The sequence below is a fragment of the Erythrolamprus reginae genome, chromosome 3 (genome assembly GCF_031021105.1).
Source record: "Erythrolamprus reginae isolate rEryReg1 chromosome 3, rEryReg1.hap1, whole genome shotgun sequence".
NCBI classification, from domain to species: domain Eukaryota; kingdom Metazoa; phylum Chordata; class Lepidosauria; order Squamata; family Dipsadidae; genus Erythrolamprus; species Erythrolamprus reginae.
Genome location: NC_091952.1, coordinates 55,240,904 through 55,262,646, shown reverse-complemented (window position 1 = coordinate 55,262,646; position 21,743 = coordinate 55,240,904). Strand labels below are relative to the sequence as shown.

Genomic DNA, 21,743 nt, shown 5'->3' with positions numbered 1-21,743 from the left:
AAGAGTATAGATTGAGTGGAAGATTAGTGGGTGAGGGAGTTGAAGCACCCCTATAGTTGTAAGTGCAGGCGAGGTGCCAAGTGCCAAATTTTGATTGCATGACCACAGAGTTGCTTCATCAGCCATAATCAAGTTCATTTTTTCAGCATCATTATAACATTGAACTGTCATTGAAGAAATGGTTTTTAAGCCAAGGGCTATCTCAGAGGTGGATTCCTCCCAGTTCGAACCAGTTCTATGGAACCAGTAGTAATTTGGCGGCCTGGAATCGCTGGAACTGGCAGTGACGCAGGCCTGCTACACCCCCGAACCAGCTCTCTCAGTGGCACCGTCTTGGTTTTTGCTTCTGCGCATGCACAGAAACTGGGTTTTTAGTACTGCGCATATGCGCCAAGGCAAATCGTGTGCAGGGCATAAACTGGCAGTGAAGAAAAACAAGCCATCCCTGGACTATCTGCATTTTGTTATTTCAATTGCATTTTTCTTGATAAGGGAATTGGAGAAATTGTTCAAATTCTAAAACTGTAGAGATGTATATTTGTTTAATAAAAAAATATTTCAGGTAAAGTTTAATGAAAAAGCTGCATACTGTATTTATTTCATGAGGATATTTCTGTCTTCAGGGCTTTTATATTACATTACTTTTTCTCATGAATATCCAAAGCTGCTGAAAGGAAAATTGACCTCCTATTGATTGAAATGGGGATGTTCCGGCCACTGATTATTGAATTGCGAGAATATTTAAATATGAATCGGTGAGTATTATTTCTTGTCTTAAATTATGTTTCTGTCTGGCTTATTTTTTTCTTTTTGAAAAAGCATATGCCACATTTCAACATGAACAAGACAGAACTCATGTCTTATCACTAAGCATAGAGTAAAGAAAGCACTTTCAGCAGCACTCATGAAAGTAATGAATGTATGTGAAGCTTCTTTTGTTACAATTACAGTACTTGCATTTCATTCCCATTATTATTAATACACTGCATAAATTGTTATATGCTGTTCATTAATATGTCCCATTTTTGTCATGTTACTGACAATTCATCTACCATAGTTTGTAGGTTATGCCTATTGCAAAACAAAATCCTGTTAAAATGTCAAGCTCAGGTTGCAAATTTAGCCCTTTTCCTCCTACCTTTAAAAATCAATAGACTTGTATTAATCTTTTCTAAGTCTTATAAGTTAGAGACACTTGCTCCATATTTTCATTATTTCAGGCCTGATGATAATTAATTCCCATTTTGTCAATTTCAGTTCTTGCATCAGACCTTAATAGTATTTAATATTAGTATTTAATAGTGTTTAATATTAAATTTGAAAAAGAAATTAGACATCTTAAAAGGCTATTATGAATAAACATATAGACTCAAAAGATATTGTGCATTTGTAGTGTACTAATTCTATATTCTCCAAGCTTTAACTACTTCTGATACACATTTTTCTTGCATATGTTATTACTCAACAGCTTTAATTTCATTTATAAATGCAGTTCCACTTGAAAGTGTTCAGAATTGTAGATAAATATTTAAATGCTGTTTAGTGTTTTAGTATAATTTATTACTTTGGCACAGCTGTCTATATTTGCTTCCATCCTAGAAATGCACATTATCTTTCTTTTGAATCATTTAATGCCATTCTTCAATGTAACTATTTTAGAATAATCTACACATTTTACTTTCTACTTTCTATCATAACAAATAGAAGTAAACAGTCTGTTAAAAACAACCTCAACAATTTGTACTTAAAAAGCATTTTGTGTAAAAAGACATCAATAATTAAAATCTTATAACGAAATAATTTTACTAATAGAACATCACCTTATTTACTTACGTTTTCTCTCCAGACAGTATTTATTTAATTTCTGGTATTAATTTTTGGGTTGTATTCACCTGCTTGAATTAAAATGCACTTGATCTTTGGGCTGCCTATTTAGATTTCTGTGCAAAAACTTTTAGTGAAACCATTTTTTAAAAATAAAAAAATTCTTTTATTTAAACAAACATTAAAAACTGGTTATGACCATCCTGTTTGGTCATTTTTTTTACATAATGTTTACATAAAAATAAATATCATTATTGCTCAATATACATTGTTTTTTGATCTTACATATGTATCCCTCATCATTGTTTATTTACATATCCAAACCTTATTTACTTTCCCTTTTTCCAATCTTTAATCTCTACTTCTCTGACCGTTGTTTCCTTTCTATCCATTGATAAAATTTATCTCATATTTCAAAGTATTTCATCTCCCCCTTGTCTTTGATCTCCAGTGTTAGTCTATCCATTTCTGCAAGTATCAATATTTTTTTCCATTATTTCTTCTTCCAATTGAGTTTTTTCATTTCCAGTATTGTGCATAGATCACTCTTGCTGCAGTTGTTATATGTAGAGTTAAATATATCTGTTCATATTTCTCATTAATGATTCCTAGTAAAAACAATTCTGGTTTCATATCTATGTCCTTATTTAGTATCTCTTCTAGTAACGTCTTAACCTGATTCCAAATTCCCTTTCTTTTTTACACAACCACCACATATGATAGTAAGAACTTTTCGCTATTTTACATTTCCAACATTGTGCTGCAAGTTTTTTATCCATTTTCACTAATCCTATTGGCAGGATGTGTCACCTGTAGAACATTTTATATAGATTTTCTTTCTAGGCTGTAGCCAAGGACAATTTTCTATTCTTATCCCATAACTCTTGCCATTTATCCAAATTAATATTATACCCAAAATTTTGAGCCCAAATAACCATCGTTTCTTTGACTTGTTCTTCAATTTCCAGTAGTTTTGATTGTAGATGTAAGTTTCATGAAATCATCTTATAATACTGATAACTTCCTAAATCTTGAAAGAGAACAAAAATATATGGTAGGCTAAAATCCCAGTTTTTATATATAACATGAAAATGCTTTTTTAATGATCAGCAAACAATCCTGAGTTTCTGAACATTGGTGTGTTTTTTTTACAAATTTTACAAAATTTTAAGTGAAATATTTAAGAATATCTTTTCACAAACTTGCACACAGTTAACAACACCTGTTGTTAACTTAGCTGTTCTTCTCTCATAATATCCATTCAATTTATATCACCAATACTGATTGAAATTGTTTTTGGAGAAAGGAGGAAAACACCACAAAACAGTATCTCAACTCCCAACCCGTAAAGCTGGTCCAAAAGAATACTACTGTAATACAGTGATCCCCCGTTTATTGCGTCCCCAACCATTGCGAACAGGGTACTTCGCTATTTTTCAACCCGGAAGTCAAAAATACCATCTACGCATGCGTGCCGGGCACGCATGCGTAGATGGCAGCGGCTTCCCTGGGTCTTCCCCCTCTTGCTGGCGTCAGCGAGGAGTTTCCCCACCGCCCACGCAAACTCCTCGCTGCCGCCCGCCCTTCGCCCGCCCACGCCGTTCATTCTCGCCGCTTTTGAGCTGAGTCCGGGAGCGAATTCGCTCCCAGACTCAGCTCAAAAGCGCCGATAGCAAGCGGCAAGGAACGGCTTGTCTCGGCGCTTTCGAGCTGAGTCCGGTCAGCTCGAAAGCGCCGAGACAAGCCGTTCCTTGCCGCTTGCTATCGGCGGTTTTGAGCTGAGTCCGGAAGCGAATTCGCTTCCGGACTCAGCTCAAAACCGCCGATAGCAAGCGGCAAGGAACGGCTTGTCTCGGCGCTTTCGAGCTGAGTCCGGTCAGCTCGAAAGCGCCGAGACAAGCCGTTCCTTGCCGCTTGCTATCGGCGGTTTTGAGCTGAGTCCGGAAGCGAATTCGCTCCCGGACTCAGCTCGAAAGCGCCGAGAGCCAGCGCCCCCCGGACCCCCAACCCGGGTTTGGGGGGCTGCTAGGAAGCCCTCCATGCCGGCGGCAAACAGCCGCCCCGCCCCCAATCTTCGGCTCCTCGCTAGCGCTGTGGGAGTAAAAACGCCATCTGCACATGCGCAGATGGTGTTTTTACTTCCGCAGCGCTACTTCGCGAAAACCCGCTCGTTGCGGGGGGTCCTGGAACGGAACCCTCGCAACGAGCGGGGGTCTACTGTAGTATGGAAGGCTGCTGAGAAATTTATGTTGACAAGAATGGATATACCATTCATGTCAACATTTCAAAGATCAACTTCAAATATGACCACTACTGTCCCACTATTATACTTTTTCCTGATCCAGATGCAGATAATCCACTTTTTTCAAGGCCCTCTGAAACTACATACCTACTACTTTCTAAAAATTCCCCTAAAAAGGAAAGATTGGACACTGGATGAAAATTATCTAGTAATATATCCTCTATCTTTTTTCTAACTCCTTGCTCAGTGCTGAACAGTTTGCTATGTATTTCATTAATTCCAATGGATGTCTTAGTTTCGTTGTATATTACCTTTCTTGCATTTAGCAAGAATGCAGTCATCTCCCTATTATTGCAAAGTATTCTATAATTCAAGCCTATTCATATTATAATATGTTTTCTTTAAAAAGTCACATGTAAAAGAATCTGCCTTTCCACATTCATACTTTCAGTGACTTTCTGAAGAACAAAAATAACTTTTATTATAACTTTACATTTTATTCACTGTCACCTTTCATACCCTGGAGTCACATGTTAGACACATTTCCTGGAATGCTAGATTTTATGTGACAATAGGAATGAAGTAAACGAAAAATTCATTCATGCATACAAACATATACATGCAAAATGTAAGAATATAACTTGTGTCTGGCTGGATTAGACTTCTCACTCATCTAGTCTGTTCTCACAGTGGCCAACCAACTGCTCAAAGAAGTGCACTAGTTTCCCAACAGGCTTCTTTACTTTAACCCCAAGAACAAATTTGTTATTGTTATTAATTGCAAAGTCATGTTCAACCCATCATTACCCCATAGACTACATTCATCCAGACTTTCCTGTCCTCTACCATTTCTGTCCTCTACCGTTCATTTAAGCTCATGCCAACTATTTCAGTGACTCCATCCAGCCACCTCATTCTCTGTGGTCCCCTTCTTCTTTTGCCCTCAATCTTTCCCAGCATTAGGCTCTTCTCTAGTGAGTCCTTTCTTTGCATTAGGTGGCTGAAGTATTTGAGTTTCATCTTCAGGATCTGGCCTTCTAAAGAGCAGTCAGGGTTCATCTCATCTAGGACTGACCCGTTTGATCGCCTTGCAATTTAAGGGATTTGCAAATGTGTATGATCAAATAATTTTTAAAAAAAAAATTACATGCCTGGAATGTATTCAATCTCTTTTCCCTATTTTATTAATCTATTAAACTCTACAAATATGTGATCCTCTGAAGAAAATGATAGAACTGTATATTTTTGATTATGTGCAATAATTACATTATTTTTTTCTCTCCTTTGTTAAGGTTAAAGCAACGGAGTTTTATGTAAGACATGGATAGATGCAAACATGTTGGGCGGCTAAGACTTGCCCAGGATCATTCCATTCTGAACCCCCAGAAGTGGTACTGCATGGACTGTAACACCACAGAATCCATTTGGGCTTGCCTAAAATGTTCCCATGTGGCATGTGGAAGGTATATTGAGGACCATGCACTTAAACACTTTGAAGAGACCAGACATCCTTTGGCTATGGAAGTAAATGATCTGTATGTATTTTGCTATCTTTGTGAAGACTATGTATTGAATGATAATCCCGAGGGTGACCTGAAATTACTGAGGAGTTCTTTGTCTGCAGTTAGAAGTCAGAAGCATGATCCTTCTGCTAGAAGTGGTAGGACATTGCGGTCAATGGCTTTGGGGGAGGATGTTTGCAACCATCAAAGAGCCCCTCAGGGACAACCTCAGATGCTTACAGCTCTCTGGTATAGACGGCAGTCGTTGCTTGCAAAAGCGTTGCGAACATGGTTTGATAAAAGTTCTAGAGGCCAACAAAAATTAGAACAAAAAAAGCAAATGGAAGAATTGGAGAGGAAAAAGGAAGTGGCCAGGCAGCGACGTCAAGAGATGAAACGGAGATTGTTAGAGGAGCTGGCAAACACTCCTCCAAGAAAAAGTGCCAGGCTTTTATCGCACATTCATAGAGAGAACCTGATTCCTCGGAAGTTCAGAGATATGGAAGCTAGTTCCCCTACCTCAAGACAAGTGCAGAGTAGCAAATTCAAACAATTCTATTCTATCCGGCGCAAACCTCTTATGACTCCTGGTGTGACTGGACTAAAGAATTTAGGAAATACGTGCTATATGAACTCTATCCTTCAAGTATTAAGTCACCTCCAGAAATTTAGAGAATGTTTCTTGACGCTGGACCTTTGTGAAACTGAAGAACTCTTAGCTAAGACTGTAATAGGAAAATCTAGAATATCTGGAAAGCTAGTCACTGGATCTACTCCAACGGAGTCGGGCAGAAATGATCAACTGAGTTCATTTGGCAGGCAAAGCCTATCTGTTGGTTTAAATGGTGGGTCCTCAATAAGCAAAAGTTTAGAACTAATACAGCCCAAGGAACCAAGTTCAAAGCACATCTCTCTCTGTCATGAACTGCACACACTCTTCCGAGTTATGTGGTCTGGGAAGTGGGCTTCAGTGTCTCCTTTTGCCATGCTACACTCTGTATGGAGTTTGATTCCAGCATTTCGAGGTTATGATCAGCAAGATGCTCAGGAATTTCTTTGCGAATTGTTGGACAAAGTGCAGCAAGAGCTGGAATCAGAAGGAACAAAACGCAGGATCCTCATCCCTTTTCCACAAAGGAAGCTCACCAAGCAGGTCCTGAAAGTGGTGAACACCATTTTTCATGGGCAGCTACTCAGTCAGGTATGCATGGTATCTGATCCTTTGCCAAGTCAGAAATACTCATTCACAAACATAGAACATATGTTTCTAATGTAGTATGGTTGTTGCATGATTCTTTTTCTCTAGTTGCAGCCAAAGGTGAGTTTAAAAAAAAATAAAAAAATAAGCTGACAATTCTGTGTGTGTTTATGGACTGACATGATTCTTCCTCTTCCAATTCTATTAAGATTGTTTTATGATCATTATAGGTGGGACTGTCGTTTCTTCTTTCCTTGAATATACACCCTTGTATATTTTTATATGTTTTTTATAAACTTTATCATTTCTTCAAAAGCATATTTGATAGAGTGAGAGTGGTTTTACATTTTAAGCCATAAAGAATTTTTGCCAAAACAATATTTTCTTAAAATAGCATTTAATACTTTATTTTTTTCATTTATATCAGTGATGGTGAACATGGCACACAACACCCTCTTTGTGGGCACGCAAGCTGTCGCCCCAGCTCAGCTCTGCCCCCCTCCCGCCAGCCAACTGGTCTTTGGCCCCCGTGCATCTGTGGGGGCACATGCGCAAGGCCACACGCACATTGCATTTGGGGGTTCGCGTGCACATTTTGGGTCTGTTGTGAGTGATCCTTGACAAACTCTGGTAATGATAGATTCTGGAGGAGCCAGGCCCATCTTGGGACACTGGGCCAGTAGTTTTGCCAGCTGATGCAGAGAGTGAGAGTGAGGGAGAAATACACCTGGATGAACCTGAAAGACCATCCGAGGTGGCGGATATGCCAATGACAGTAGGGTTTACTTAGAGGAAGATGAGAAGAAGGGAGATTATGAGCCTTTGTTAGATGCCCGCTTTAGAAGACTAAGAAAAAGAATACTTGCATGGGAAAAGGAAGTAGTCTGTAGTTTGTTAACTCTAGGAAATTGTTGACCCACTCCCCATAGGTATTTAAGGGTGGCTGATGGGAAATTCGGGATGGAGTTTCAACGTTTGGTAATGGAGGCAGTTGAGGTTTGTGGTTCCAGCCATGTTACACTACCTAACTGCTATTTTTCTGCTAAAATCCTTGGAGTAAAAGTGCCCTGTCTGCGGAGAGGCTGGAAGACTGTAACTGTAAGTCAGTGAAACTGAAGAATCCCTATCTCATAAAGGAATGTGCAAGTAGCTTTGATCTTTGGCAGCAGCCTAGCTGCTGAACTGTTATCTCTTAATTCCTTTCACTGAGAAGCTGTAAAGATGAACATGATTTTGGCATGTATAAATGATGCTTTCTATATAGAAAAGTGGATTTAAAATATCAGCGAGTGGATTCCTCCTTTATTTTCAATCTGCGTAGGCCTGGGATAGAACACAGTCCAGGAAATGTTAGCCATCACTGACATATTTTTTAAATACAAACTTGTTCTTGTGTATTATGCTAAAGGAGCTTCAGTCTTGCAAACTGCTATCTTTGACAATCTCTGATTTCTTTCTTAATGCTTTTATTCATGTTATCTATTCTAGACCACCATTTTTTTCTAAAGCTGGAATTGTGGGTGAGGGTCAAAATGAGGGCTTGCTCAGAGCAGAAGCTTATATATACTGTCAAATAATTATTTTTTACATAGAAGAGTTTGTGGCAACTGATCTCTTAATTCAATAAACCTAGCAAATTGAATAACACGGGTTTTTTCTTTAACCTGTTTTATATCCCTGGCTGTTGTGAGAGATCAATATTGACATTTCAGCAGTGCAATATTTTGGTGATTCCAGGGATCTGAAAATAGTTTTTTGTAAGCAACATTTTAAAATTAACATTTGATTAACTTTATGCCAATAGTCTTTGTATTAGACACAGAATCCAATGTAGTAAAACTGATTATTATGCTATAGAGTTGTATGAAGGTAGTAAAATCACACAATTATTTTTTTGAAGATTCTTTTCATCTGAGAATTTTAAAACAAAATATCCAATGGTTACAGAGTTGGGACATTTCAGACTTGAAAATAATCTCACAGGAATCACAATTTTTGTCTCTATTGGAATGTTCTGATATTCTTTTTTCCTTGACAGGTTACTTGTATAACGTGTAATTATAAATCCAATACTGTGGAACCCTTCTGGGATCTTTCCCTGGAGTTTCCAGAACGTTATCATTCTATCAATAAAGGGATTATGCCTCTTAATCAGACTGAGTGCATGCTGACGGAAATGTTGGCCAAATTCACAGAAACAGAAGCTTTGGAAGGAAGAATTTATGCTTGTGACCAGTGTAATAGTAAGAAAAATAGATTTTGTTGTGTTTTCTCCTTGAATCTGTTGAGAAACATCCTTATATGTTTTTATAATTGTAAAGCTCAGGTGTTTCACAAGAGGGTACTTCCAGATATATGGCATGTGAAATCATGGAATTTCCAGTCAATGCAGTTATAAGCCCTGCTGGATGGAAATTTAGCTAGATAATACCAAATAAGTAAAGCTGGTATAGTTTCTCTTTCATTATTTTTAAATTGCTGTGCAAGAGTTCAGGAAAGTTGTTAATAATGATGTTTACATAATATCAGCAATTAAAATTGATCATAGATTGTAAAAAAAATTACTCCCATATAGAATTGTGAACAGATTGCAGTGTCGTGTATCTTTTTTTCTTAGAACAAAGCAAAGAAATTCATCATTTCTTCTGGCAGATTGCCGAGATGTCTAATAGTTACAAGAAATACAAGTAAACATTTCTTGAAAGAGACTGCCTTCCCTCAATGGATAGAACTAGTTGTTTTTAGAACACAATTGCACAAATTATAATCCCTTAAAAAGGAATGGATGGATGAGGTCCCAAAATTACACAGAGTCATTTAAGCTTTTGTTCTGGGATCTGCAGAAAATTTTTCCAATCATTATTGTTAGAAAACAGAGATCGTTGCCATTTTCAGGAGGCAACCAAGACTGTATGTTTTAAGGCAAAAATAAAACAAATTAAAAATCCTAAATTCCCATGCTATGAAGAAAGAAAAGAAAATCAGAAAAATGTCAGACTGTCCAAAAAGAATATATGCATGATGTTGCCCACTTTGTTTCACTGATCAACAATTATAATCTTGCTTTCTTAAAAAATGTACAGTGGCCCTAGTCATTAAAATGTTGTCCAACCTTGCCCTACAATCCCTTTAATTGTCCCTAAAAACTTTCCAGATGTTGCAATCAAATTGTACTTTTCAGGAGCTAGGAGAAATAAATACTTTTGTGGAATAATTATGTCGCATTATAATTTCATCTTTTCCACTGTAGTTCTTTGTCTGGAACCCATCCAGTTTTTGGAGTTCAATCACTGACATACCATTAAAGCCCATATCTAGTCAATGGCCCAGATATAAATTAAAAAAATATTTTATAATTTTTTACCTTCAAAAATATAAAAGGAATGGCATATGGGAGAAACAAATACAGGCAGTCCTTGAGTTATGATGACAATTGGAAGCAGAACTTCCATCTGGAAATGATTTCATTGCAAAGTGTGATGCCACATGACTACATCACTTAATGATGGCACTTCTGGCACTTCTGATTTTTGTCATAACCTCTACAGTATGTTTCATTAAGTAGGAAGAAGCAGACATCCCAGGCAAGTATCAAAGGGGTGTGTGAGATGGTGGTAAGTACCATAGGCAAGCCCTATGAAGTGTGGATGGGCTGGTGGGGGGTCACAGATGTGTTAGCAGAAGCCATGGGCAGACACCAAGGGGTGGGTGCTGCTGCCAGGGATTCATACTACAAAGTATGATCCATACTACAAAGCAAGGGGTGCTGCCAGTGGGCAAGTGCTTCAGAGAACAGGTAGGGGATGCTTCAGAGTATGAGACCCCTGGGGACTTTATAGTGAGATTCATCAAGAATAAAAGCAGTGGAAGGGACTTGTGATCTTCCCTGCCAACCTCCCCATTGACTCTGCTGGTGGGAAGCTGAAAGGAAAGATTGCAAATGTTGATCACGTGACCATGGAACATTGCAATAGTTATAATTTTGAGGACCAATCATAAATACTATGTGTTCAATGCCACTTTAACTATGAATGGTTTCTGAACCAAGTGGTCATAAGTAGAGGACTATCTCTAATGGTTGAAGGAGAATGATAGTTCTAGTCATGTCATGAACTTTATATATACATGAAATACAGTATATTTATGACTAGGAGCAGATATATTTCAATTTTTTTTCAGGATTTTTTTTTCTCCACTCCAATCATATATGCAATATAATATATCATCAATCTTAAAATACAATACAATAATAATTTTTTTAAATTGGGCATTCATAATCCGTACTTTTAACATCTGGATAAAAGATAATTATTCAAATTTCTTATATGCATTTAAAAAGCTATTAACTAATACAATTTATTTTAGCTGCTTCTTTTTTTATTACATCTGATCATTTAGGCCATCATGCTTCAATCTCCTCAATATATCCTTAATCTCAATTTCATATATATTTCTTACCATTACTTTTATTGTAATCGCTCTTTAAAAAAGAAAAGAAAGAAACCAGAATTCCCAGTCATAACAACTAACTTAAATTTTATCTAACTGTTACAGGGATCTAACATATATCAATTCAAAAGAGGAGAAAAATCCAAATAATTTATCCTAAATGTCCCAATTAGCCCAATTAATAATAATTCCTTTTAGTAAGTAAATAAAATATTAAATATTTAAAAAAAGCAGAAAAGAAAAGAAAAAGGAAATAAAAAAGATGAAAAAGAAGGATAAGCAAAAACCCTTTCCCCTCTTCTTCTATGTATCTCTTTTACTCTGAAATCAATTAAATCATCACATCACATTTATCACTGTAAACCCAGTGAAATCATTGTGCCCTATTCTAAAAAGTCACTGTAAATCCAGAGGAATCAGAAGAAAGAAGAGAAAAGAACCAGAACCCCCGGACGGTGGGGATTCGGGGGGGGGGGGCAAGGGAGAGGGGAACCTCCGTGCTGCCACGACCATTTGATCCCGCCCCTTCTCCCTATATATTTCAAATTTGATCTGTTGATTTTTTTTGCATTTAGAACTTTAAACTTAGCAATAGCAGAAGTGCAATGCCTCATGTTGCACTTCTTACAGAGGCCAACTATCAAAAGGGAAACACTGAATTGGGCACAGGCTATCTTTTAAATAGCAAAGCAAGGCAAACTGCTTTATTGCTTGTCTCTTATTTTTTTATTCTCACTATGTTTAACATTTAATTGGTATTTTTAAAAAAGTTCAGGATAAGAGATTTCTTTTTATAACTGTTCTGCGAATTGGTTTTGAAACCCATAATAAGTCCATGTATAGCTAAAGAAATTGGGCTACAATCCCATATTTCAAGAGAGAGCAACCTGCAGCTCAAGACCTCATATCACTTGAGCACCTCCTTTGTGGTCCTTGGAATTTCCTTGATGAAAATATATAGTAGTATTCCCACCATGTTTATGTGGGACACTGAAATCATAGCCATAAAAATAGATATATTGAATTTTTTTTAAAGCAACTCCCCAAACTATCTAAACTAAAAAATTAAAAAGAGGTATAAACAGAAATTCCAGGAAAGTTTCCCCTTCCTACCTTTATTATTTAGATTATGTCTTGCTGAAAATGGTGTCACCATTTTCAACAAACCATAAATTCAAGACAGTATCTTAGTTTTTTGGTTGCAACGTTTATATTAGAAGATGGAAGCCTTTAACGCATGACATTTTGTGTTTTCTTAAATGTTATATAGGCAAACGACGGAAGTCTTCTCCTAAACCTCTTATTCTAAGTGAAGCTAAAAAGCAGTTAATGATCTACAGACTACCTCAGGTCCTCCGGCTGCACCTTAAACGATTCAGGTGAATAGAAGGTGGTACAAACATGAAGTCATTTTTGTATCTGAAATGGCAGTATAGTTATTACCATACTATTTCTAGAAAACTAAATGTAACGCCTAAATTTATTTATTTATTTATTAGATTTGTATGCTGCCCCTCTCCGTAGACTCGGGGCGACTAACAACAATAATAAAACAACATGTAACAAATCTAATATTTAAAATAATTTTTAAAAACCTTTATTTAAAAAAACCAAACGTACACACAAGTATACCATGCATAAATTGTATAGGCCTAGGGGGAAGGGAATATCTCAGTTCCCCCATACCTGGGGGACATTACTTTTGATATTTTTCTGAAAGAAATGTTAGAGCACAAAGTAGCTACTTGTAAAAATATGGTGTACATAGTAAAATATTAGTCTGCAGTTGAGCAGTTCTGAAAAAAACCCTCATTACTTTCTTTCTTTGTCTATATTCACTTGTGTAAAGAGAATTCTCAAGTTTAAACATTTGCAAAAATTGTTGATTCCTCTTGTAATTACTGTATAAGGATTTAAATTGTTGTGTGCTAGAATTCTTTTAAATTGCAATATTTTTTTGAAAATTTTATATTTCTATGTATATATTTTTTAAATAATTCTGTTGCTTAAATTTCTTTAAGATTCTGAAAAGTTTCTTTACATTTCTGTGCTTGGATTCAGCCATAGTAGAAAAAAAATGTTGTTGTTTTAACCTGTAGCAATAAGAGTGCCCACACCCATAATTCAATGCCTGGGGAGGGCGAAAAATGCTTCCCCTGCCCTGCCCCCCCCCAGAGGCCGGAAACAACCTGTTTCCCAATTTCTGGTGGGCCCAGTAGGCTCATGTTTTACCCTGCCCCGCCTCCAAAGGTTTCCCTCGAGCCAGAGGGAAGGTATAAACGCCCTCTCCCATCTCCTTGGAAGCCAAAAACACCCTCCCAGAACCTCTGTGCAAGTCAGAAATCAGCTGGCTGGCACAAACATGCACGTTGGAACTGATCTAGTTTGTGTGCCAGCAGATTTGGCTCTGCATGCCACCTGTGGCATCCATGTCATAGGTTCGCAATCCCTGTCCTATAAAGTTGCCATGACTGAATGGTTAAAAAAACAACAAATTTGTTACATCTGGCAACATAATCATTATTGGTAGTTTCCCATGACATTAAACTTAGCCCTAGCATAAATGTTTATCTTATTAATTATCTATTTCAGAAAAGGATTTGATAAATCAAAGCATAATAGTTTTCAAATGTTATATCAGAGAAGTTAGGTAATAACAATGTTTGAAAAATATTAGTTGAAAATGTATACAATTTCAATAATTAGACTACTTATTTTTTTTCAAAGATGTTGCATCAGATCCTTTTTCATATTGAAAGTCCTTTTGATTAATTGTTTTCAAATTGCAGGTGGTCTGGACGTAATCACCGTGAGAAGATTGGGGTTCATGTCCTCTTTGACCAGGTATTAAACATGGAACCTTACTGCTGCAGGGATACTTTCTCCTCTCTTGACAAAGAGACCTTTGTCTATGACCTCTCGGCTGTGGTGATGCATCACGGGAAAGGGTTTGGCTCAGGACATTACACGGCATATTGCTACAACACAGAGGGAGGTGCGTGAGCCTTATTACAGGGGGGTGAATTAATGCATCTTATAAATTTATCTCTTCCATAAAAACATACTTTTTTTGTATGAGTTTATATTGCTCAGCTTACACCTTGCACTGATAATAACATTAGAATTTTAAAAATCTATTAGGGTTCTGTTGCTTAAATACAGTAAGGAGTAACTTTGATTGCTTGTGTGTTTTTTTAAAAAAAGGTTACTTTCTCAGTTTGCATTTTATTTGCTTGTGTGTGTATGTGAGACAGAATTAAAGTGACTGATGTTTCCATTACTTAAGCTGAAAAACAAACATTTGAAAAATCTGCTATGAAGAATTTAATTGCTTAGTCTCCAGTCAGTTATTGCATTTCTTTGTAAAATGTTTGTATTACATTTTTCCAACTTTCTGTTGTAAAAAATAGAATTATTTTTTCTCTTAACTATCATTCAGAAATATCCATGAAACAGAAAAACTGAGATCAAGAGATTATTTTTAAGGCACAATCAGAATCCCAAACCTTCTCTTGAACTTATAGAACTGATTGCATTATTCTTTGGATGTCTTTCCCCCAATAACTATTTAAAAATAATTTGTTGGACCACAATCTTGCCATTAATATTCAATATTTCTTTCTCCTTTTTAGGGTTTTGGGTCCACTGCAATGACTCTAAACTGAATGTATGTAGCGTGGAGGAGGTATGCAAAACCCAAGCATACATTCTTTTTTATACACAAAGAACTATACAGGGGAGAGCAAGTATCTCAGAAACACAACTTCAAGCTCAGGTGCTGTCTAAACACAATGTTAGAAGACTGACACTCCCCTGAAAGGAGACATTATTCTCAATCAACTGATTCTTTTTCAAAAGCCTTTGGAATTAATTCAGCTAGGCTGGAACAAATACTGTTGCAAGAATTTTGGATCCACCGTCTGGAAAATTTGTCCTCCTCCTATGTGCAACTCTGTTCTATAAGATTGTAGCAGAACATCTATTTTTTTTAAAGGCAGATGCATTTGTAAACCCTCCTCCAAACAAAGAGTAACAGCCTCCAATGTGTATGACCATTTATCTTCTTTCAAAGAGGAATTGCTATGTGGTATGAAAAAGTAGGTACATTCAAAAATTCTGTGTACAGCCAGGATTCAAAGCCATTAAACTGACCACAAAGCTATACATTACTTAGGAAAATAAATGAATAGTGGAATTCTATCTCTGTTCTGTTGATGTGGTGAACTGTTGTTGCACCTCTTGGTGTAAATAACTCACCAATTTAGGTAGATAGAATTGTACTATACAAAAACTCTTAACAATGGTTTTTCTAAACTGGGAAAATATGCTCATTGATTCTTGTTTATATCTTTCGGGTAACCAATGTTTGTACCCCAATTTGTTAGGACAAAAAAGTGGAAATTATATACACATCTGAGTAATTTGTTGCATACAATTTGAACCTGTGCTAAAAATTACAAGTAGTTTTTCTTCCCCGCCTAATCTTATTCTTAGTTGCTAACAAGTCAGTTAACGTAAACTGAATTTGTAACCTTGTGTAATTATAATAGTTAATATGAGATACATTACTTTCAAGACTTTCATCATCTACTGTTTATCTTATGATCACTGCATGAATAGATCTTGTGAAGCCATTCAGGTTCACAGTGAATCTTACGGTTTAAAATCCACTCTTTCCCTAAATGCATAAAACTTGCGTATACAAGAAAAAAATGGTCAGGAATATAGTAGCCATTACATAGAGTAAAAAGATCATTTCACCTTAATAATCTTCTTTTCATGACCATTTTTCCATTCAGGTTTTTGTTGTGTTTTTGGGAAGTCTCAAAGAGATTTATTTGGAGTCTTATGGCGAAAGAGATTGCACCTAAATTGTGCACCTTATATTCTCTTCTCCCCAGTTGTTGTTCTTGCTGTCTCAGAGACATAATACACATACAGCTCTGGAAATTTAACAGTAAAAATCTAGTATACTGTATATCTTAAAGGATAAACCCCTGACCATGTCATGTAGACTTTAAGTATCACTAACATCCAATTTATAATGGCTTATTTTAATGGTTAACCTTTCATGATTATCACTATTTCAGTTCTTTTTGAAGAGCATATTCGGAAAATACAGACCATATTGTAGCTAAGCAACTTGCTGCCTTTCAGTTAAGAAATACCAGATGTACAGCATACAAATCCCATGTTATTCACTTAAGATACATGAAACAGATTCTTTTGCTGTACAAAGCCTTGAAAAATTCACAGGGTCTTTAATAGCTGACTGTATTTGTATTAGCCAACCAAGAATATAAATTGCTGTGTATAGTATACGATTCAGCTTTCAGCAGGGAGGGAGGAATCAGTGTATATGGAAATCTGTAACAAGTCAAACTCGAATATGGTAGTGTCAAGCTAATGTTTTTAAACACAAAAATGGACATGGTTCTGGCACATGCAGTGGTTTTATGTGCTTTCCTGTGGTAATTCTGAATTGGTATTTTAAATCTATCAGCAAATTCCCAGTGAAATTGAAAGACAAAAAAATTAGAGAAAAAACTATCAAGTAGTCTCTTCTCATCCTGTTAGGGAACTATTGGAAGTACATGGGATTGTTATATGCAGTGTTAGCCTTGACCCTATGATTCACTTTGATTCTACCAGATTATAGTCTCCAGTCAGACAGTTAGGAACACTCAGAGCCCAGATGTGACTTACAAAACAATATAATTGCCATTCCAGAAAGTTTTCTTTTAGCAGAAGCATTTTTGATGATAAATTCACAATTCAATTACTGTAATTATTAAGAAACATTTAAGGAATGTAATAACTTGAATCAAGAAGCAGAGCTTCTTTTGGTAGCATTGACTTTGAAAGGTGAATTAAAGTGCAAAAATATGCACAATTATTTTTACAGCATGAAAAGCTTTGTAAGGATTATATCCAGGAAAGATAATTGGTTGATGTGCAGACCTCACTTTTTTTGCTTTAATATTATTTCAGATTATTCCTCTATTCAAGAATCTCAAAACAAAAATGAAAGGTGGCCATTTTTATAAATCAAGATCTTTCTGCCACTGCTATTTCCACTTACCGTACCCATTCTTTTTTCTGCCACTATTTGTTTTGTCTTCCTCATTGAGTGCCATAAAATACCTTGCTCCTCCAACTTCACCACACCCTAATAATTCAAAACCAGACCAAGAATATCTTGCATATAACATTACAGTTGTTTCTATTCTCAAAGAAAAATAAAGCTGCTTGGCAGCTAGACAATTTTGAGAGGATTCTTAGTGGCTCTGAACATGGGTTCTATGATCTCTTATGTACCCATTGCCTTCTTCTTGTCCTTGCGGGCAAAGGCTGACACAGAATTTATTGTTATGAGGTATTCAGAACTGTTGAAGCCTCAAAGGTTACCCATCTCTAGAAAAAGCAAAACTAGAATATTGATCAAAAGCTGGCACAGCTTCCATTAATACTGTTTGATTTGAGCATTACATCCATATTTGAGTAAATAGGAACATCTGACACTTCTAGGAGATATATGGGGAAGATAATAGAGAGGTGGGTGTATTAATAGCCATGGATGTTTTACATTTCCCAAGATTTGAAAAGTCAGTCTCTCATGTGAGTAATAGTGCCATGGGATATAAAAATGTGCAATTGAGAGTTATCTTGAGAGATGGAAGTAACTTACTTTTGAATTGAGCTTGCTGTTCCCAACACTGTGAGGTTTCTGTAATACTAGCTTTTATTTGGAAGCGATAGTGTATAGCATTTTTATGCTGTTTCTTTTATATCTGCTGCAAGCTGTGTTCTTGCTATTCTTTGTACACTGTTTTAAAGTGTCCTGGTTGGCAGAAAATGAAATAATAATAATTTGCCATTATAATTGAAACCTAACAGAATAATAAATGATACCATGTCTTCCCTTTTTTTTCTTAGCCACATTCAACTCCTCTTTCTTTGCATAAATATTAATTGCAGGGCTGACAGGGTCAACCAGCCCTGATTTGAAAGTACTGTATTATAGAGTAAGTGATTCATTCACACAAAACATACTTTACCAGCAAAGATATGACTAAAAGCATATATGTACCTGTTAAACCATGGTAAGTAGTTTAGTCATGTTAAGAGTTTTATGGTCCTAAGAATGCTAACTAGGGAGCAAGCCCATTAACTTGAATAACTTACTTCTGCATAAATATCTTTGGGAAACAACTTTTAAATTTACCTATAAAATGTAACCTATAATCTGGTTACATTTAAAACTTAATTGGCTAATTCTGTGCCTATTGCCAAAAGTAGTGGTGAAAGAATAAAGTTGAGTGAAGCAATTAAGGACAATTTTTTAAAGAACTATCAAATCAGTTATAAATCAATTTTATTAATTTGATACATCTGTACCTCTAACATTTGCAGAAGAATAAACAGCTTGTAATAAAAAATAAATGCAAAGGAAGAAAGAAAACAATGGCTATTTTTCCTATTAGATAACAATGGAAAATATTACCAACTTTATCAAACAAATTAATTAGGACAATATCCTAGCATATTTCTTCATTTTATGATAGAGCTGAACTATGGAGACCTTTTTTATTGCTATTGCTTTTGAGTAAGCTGTTTTCATTTACTTCAGGGAAAGTTTCTACACACAGAAATTAAAATGCACAAGTAAATGTGTTATATGGATTCATAAGGAGATGCTAAGAAAAAAACATGTCTCTTTATATACACAATCTCTGATTGTAAAATTCCATATTTTATGAATGTTATATCTAAGGAAAGAAAGTGAACAATTTTGAAATAACAAATAACCCCAGCACAAATTGCAGCCACATCCAACAGTATTGCTGACTATTATGTTTATGGATTGAGTGAAAGTTGGGTATAGGATTAATTTTCCCTCCTGATAAAACTTTATGAACAATTTTTTAAAGTTTAAAATGGTGCCTTGTACCTAACTATATTTTGCATGGGACACAAGTTTTTAGTTTCTTCACTCCCAGATCTGAGTCTTTACAATAATTAGGTAGCAGGTTTGGGTTTTTTTTAAACATTTCTTATCTGTATGTGAATGGAAAAATGTTTCCTACCAGCAACTTGATGTATTTTATTGTATATGTCTAAATACTGTATTTCTAATGACGCAAATTGTTTGCTCAGAAGTAGATCATTTTGGGTTTTGTGTTAAATCTTTGTCAGTAATTTTTAAATTTTTTTAGATAGGATTATTCCTCTTTTAAGTAAATTAAAACAAATGGTAAGAATGCCTAGAGCAGCTTATTGACAAAGCAGTTTGAAAAAGGCTCTTAAACTACTGACTGGTGCCTTGCATGATAATGGTTCTCTTTTGCCATGTTCTTTTTCTTACTTCTGTTAAAGATGACAATGACTCAACATATCTTCATGCAGATAATACTTCCAATAGTATGAATCAGGCATATAGGTGTTTCAATATAAAAGAAATTAACAGATCAACCATATACTGAATACTATTTCATAAAATATGACCTGACATCTAGTTATCTTAATAACTGAAACTGCATTCTTGAATATAGTACTTTGAGTAAGATTATTCATGGTTACTATTGCATAGCTGTAATATGTCTCTTTTGAGTTGTAGCACTTCTCAATAGGGCCAAGATTATTTGTAATGCAGAGCATGCAACAATGCTGATGCAGACTGAACTGTGCTCTTCACTTTAAATGGGATTGTAAATGGATATGTTAAATACACTACCAAGTGTTAAAATGTTTCATTTGAACAGAAAAGTTTGCATATATGCATGCATTATCAGTTGAATCTAAAAATTCACATCTCAATTGCCACTATTTCTTCATAAAATAAGAATGGTCTCTTTTGTATATTCAGCCCAGCAGTAAGGTGAAAGAATGTTATTAGATCTATACATTTAATAGTAAAATTACACTATCGTGGATGCTATGTAATACCCATAATACACAGTGTCTTGTAAAATTACTTATAAATCCAATACAGCACATGTTGAAATGATTGGAACTGAACACAAACATAAAATTCTTCCTAGTGTTGCTATAATCCTACATTTAAGGAAAATCAATTTTATGACTTACCGGTAGGAATCCAGCAAAATATAAGATGAATAGAGATCTTGGTAAAATGTTGCCCACCACTTAGGAAATCCCAATACATATATTGCAGTTCTGCAGAATACACCATTAACAACTGGAAGACTTAAAAATGAACTCTTAGTAAGTGAAGGGGTAGTTGAAGCAGTCTGGGTTTACAGTTGATGTAATTCCAGCAGCAGATAGTTTTCTCCCAGCAAAAAACTTCTTTTCCCATTCCAATTAGTTCAAAGAGAATTCATTTCCATAAAATGTAAGATTTAGTATATGAACCTTATGAGACTAAAATTAAGTAGTAGGTTTTATTTCTACTTGCTTTTTTGAAATTGTATAGAAATTGCTTTTACCTAAAGTATGCTGAATACTTAAGATTAGATTGTGGGTTTTCAGTATACAAAATCCAGTAGGTCTTCTCTGAGAATTGAGATATTTTGACACCAAAACAACCCTATTTCACACTGAAAAGTTGATTTTAAAAGTGTTTCCTAAATGCAAGGATTCTCTACTTTTTTATTACTGCTTACTAACTTTAAGAGTATCAAAAGTTGTTAAAATTTTGTCTTTGGGAAGAATTAAGAGTAGTAATTTACAGCTTCACTTTTTACTACTTATAAAATCTTAATTATTGAAGTGGTCTTATTTTCCATTTGCTGTGTATATGATACTGCTTCTTCTACAAGGTTTTATAGAATGGAAGTGAATAAAAGAGGACAGACCTGTCAATGTCCAGCAGTCTGTCGATCTTTTTATACTTCATCTGATATGTTTAGGTGCATTTAAAGTTTTTGTAATGCAAGAACCTTTAGTGACACAAAGATGGAAAACAACAGTTTCTGTCCATTAAGTAAAGCTCTGACAGGATTACATTCTTTGTCTTTTTGTCCTCTAATTTTATCTATGACGACTACTGATAGATTTATTGGCTTGCGTTTCTTTTGGATTAAGCTACTTTTTATCCATAGTTTGAAAAATATTTCTGATGAAAAATCATTCTGCTTTTGCTAAATAATATATTAAAAGATGTCTTGCAGAGGCAGTGGCAATCTTCCAAAAGAGGCAAAATATCTCAACTTTTAAAAAATACATATTTCATAAATAGTTTCCAGTTAACTTGAAAGGCACATAGAGCAATTCAAGAAGCAAAATGCTATGCAACAGAATTCTTTTTCCACATATAACATACAATCAACTCAAAGCACCATATAACTGTTATATCGGCTGAAAGTTATCCATAATTAACCCTCACCTAGGCCTTTTTAAAATGTATTTTTCCGTTCAATAGTTAATAGTCCTACTTAAACACAGGATAGGGGCTTGTTACTTCTTTAAAAGTGAAAAATGAATCATGTTTTTATGATTTTGTAAATCTACTCTTTTTACCTTGTTTTGTAAGCTGAAATTTTCTATTAAAAAAGAAAAAAGTCCA

General features: G+C 35.4%; 1 protein-coding gene across 7 annotated transcripts in view; it reads left to right on the top strand.

Annotated features, from left to right (window-relative positions):
• The window catches only part of USP49 (ubiquitin specific peptidase 49), a 45,170-nt gene extending 23,427 nt beyond the window's left edge, over positions 1–21,743 (top strand). For 3 of the 7 annotated variants that reach the window (XM_070745379.1, XM_070745377.1, XM_070745376.1), the window contains exons 2-7: positions 624–755; positions 5,359–6,769; positions 8,805–9,009; positions 12,486–12,594; positions 14,005–14,210; positions 14,848–18,158. In XM_070745379.1, the coding sequence (XP_070601480.1) occupies positions 5,387–6,769; positions 8,805–9,009; positions 12,486–12,594; positions 14,005–14,210; positions 14,848–15,032 (2,088 nt within the window). In that variant the 5' untranslated portion in view covers positions 624–755; positions 5,359–5,386 and the 3' untranslated portion in view covers positions 15,033–18,158. Of the gene's footprint in view, positions 1–623; positions 756–5,358; positions 6,770–8,804; positions 9,010–12,485; positions 12,595–14,004; positions 14,211–14,847 lie in introns of all 7 variants that reach the window. The other 4 variants (XM_070745383.1, XM_070745382.1, XM_070745381.1 and 1 more) reach the window with 2 other exon arrangements.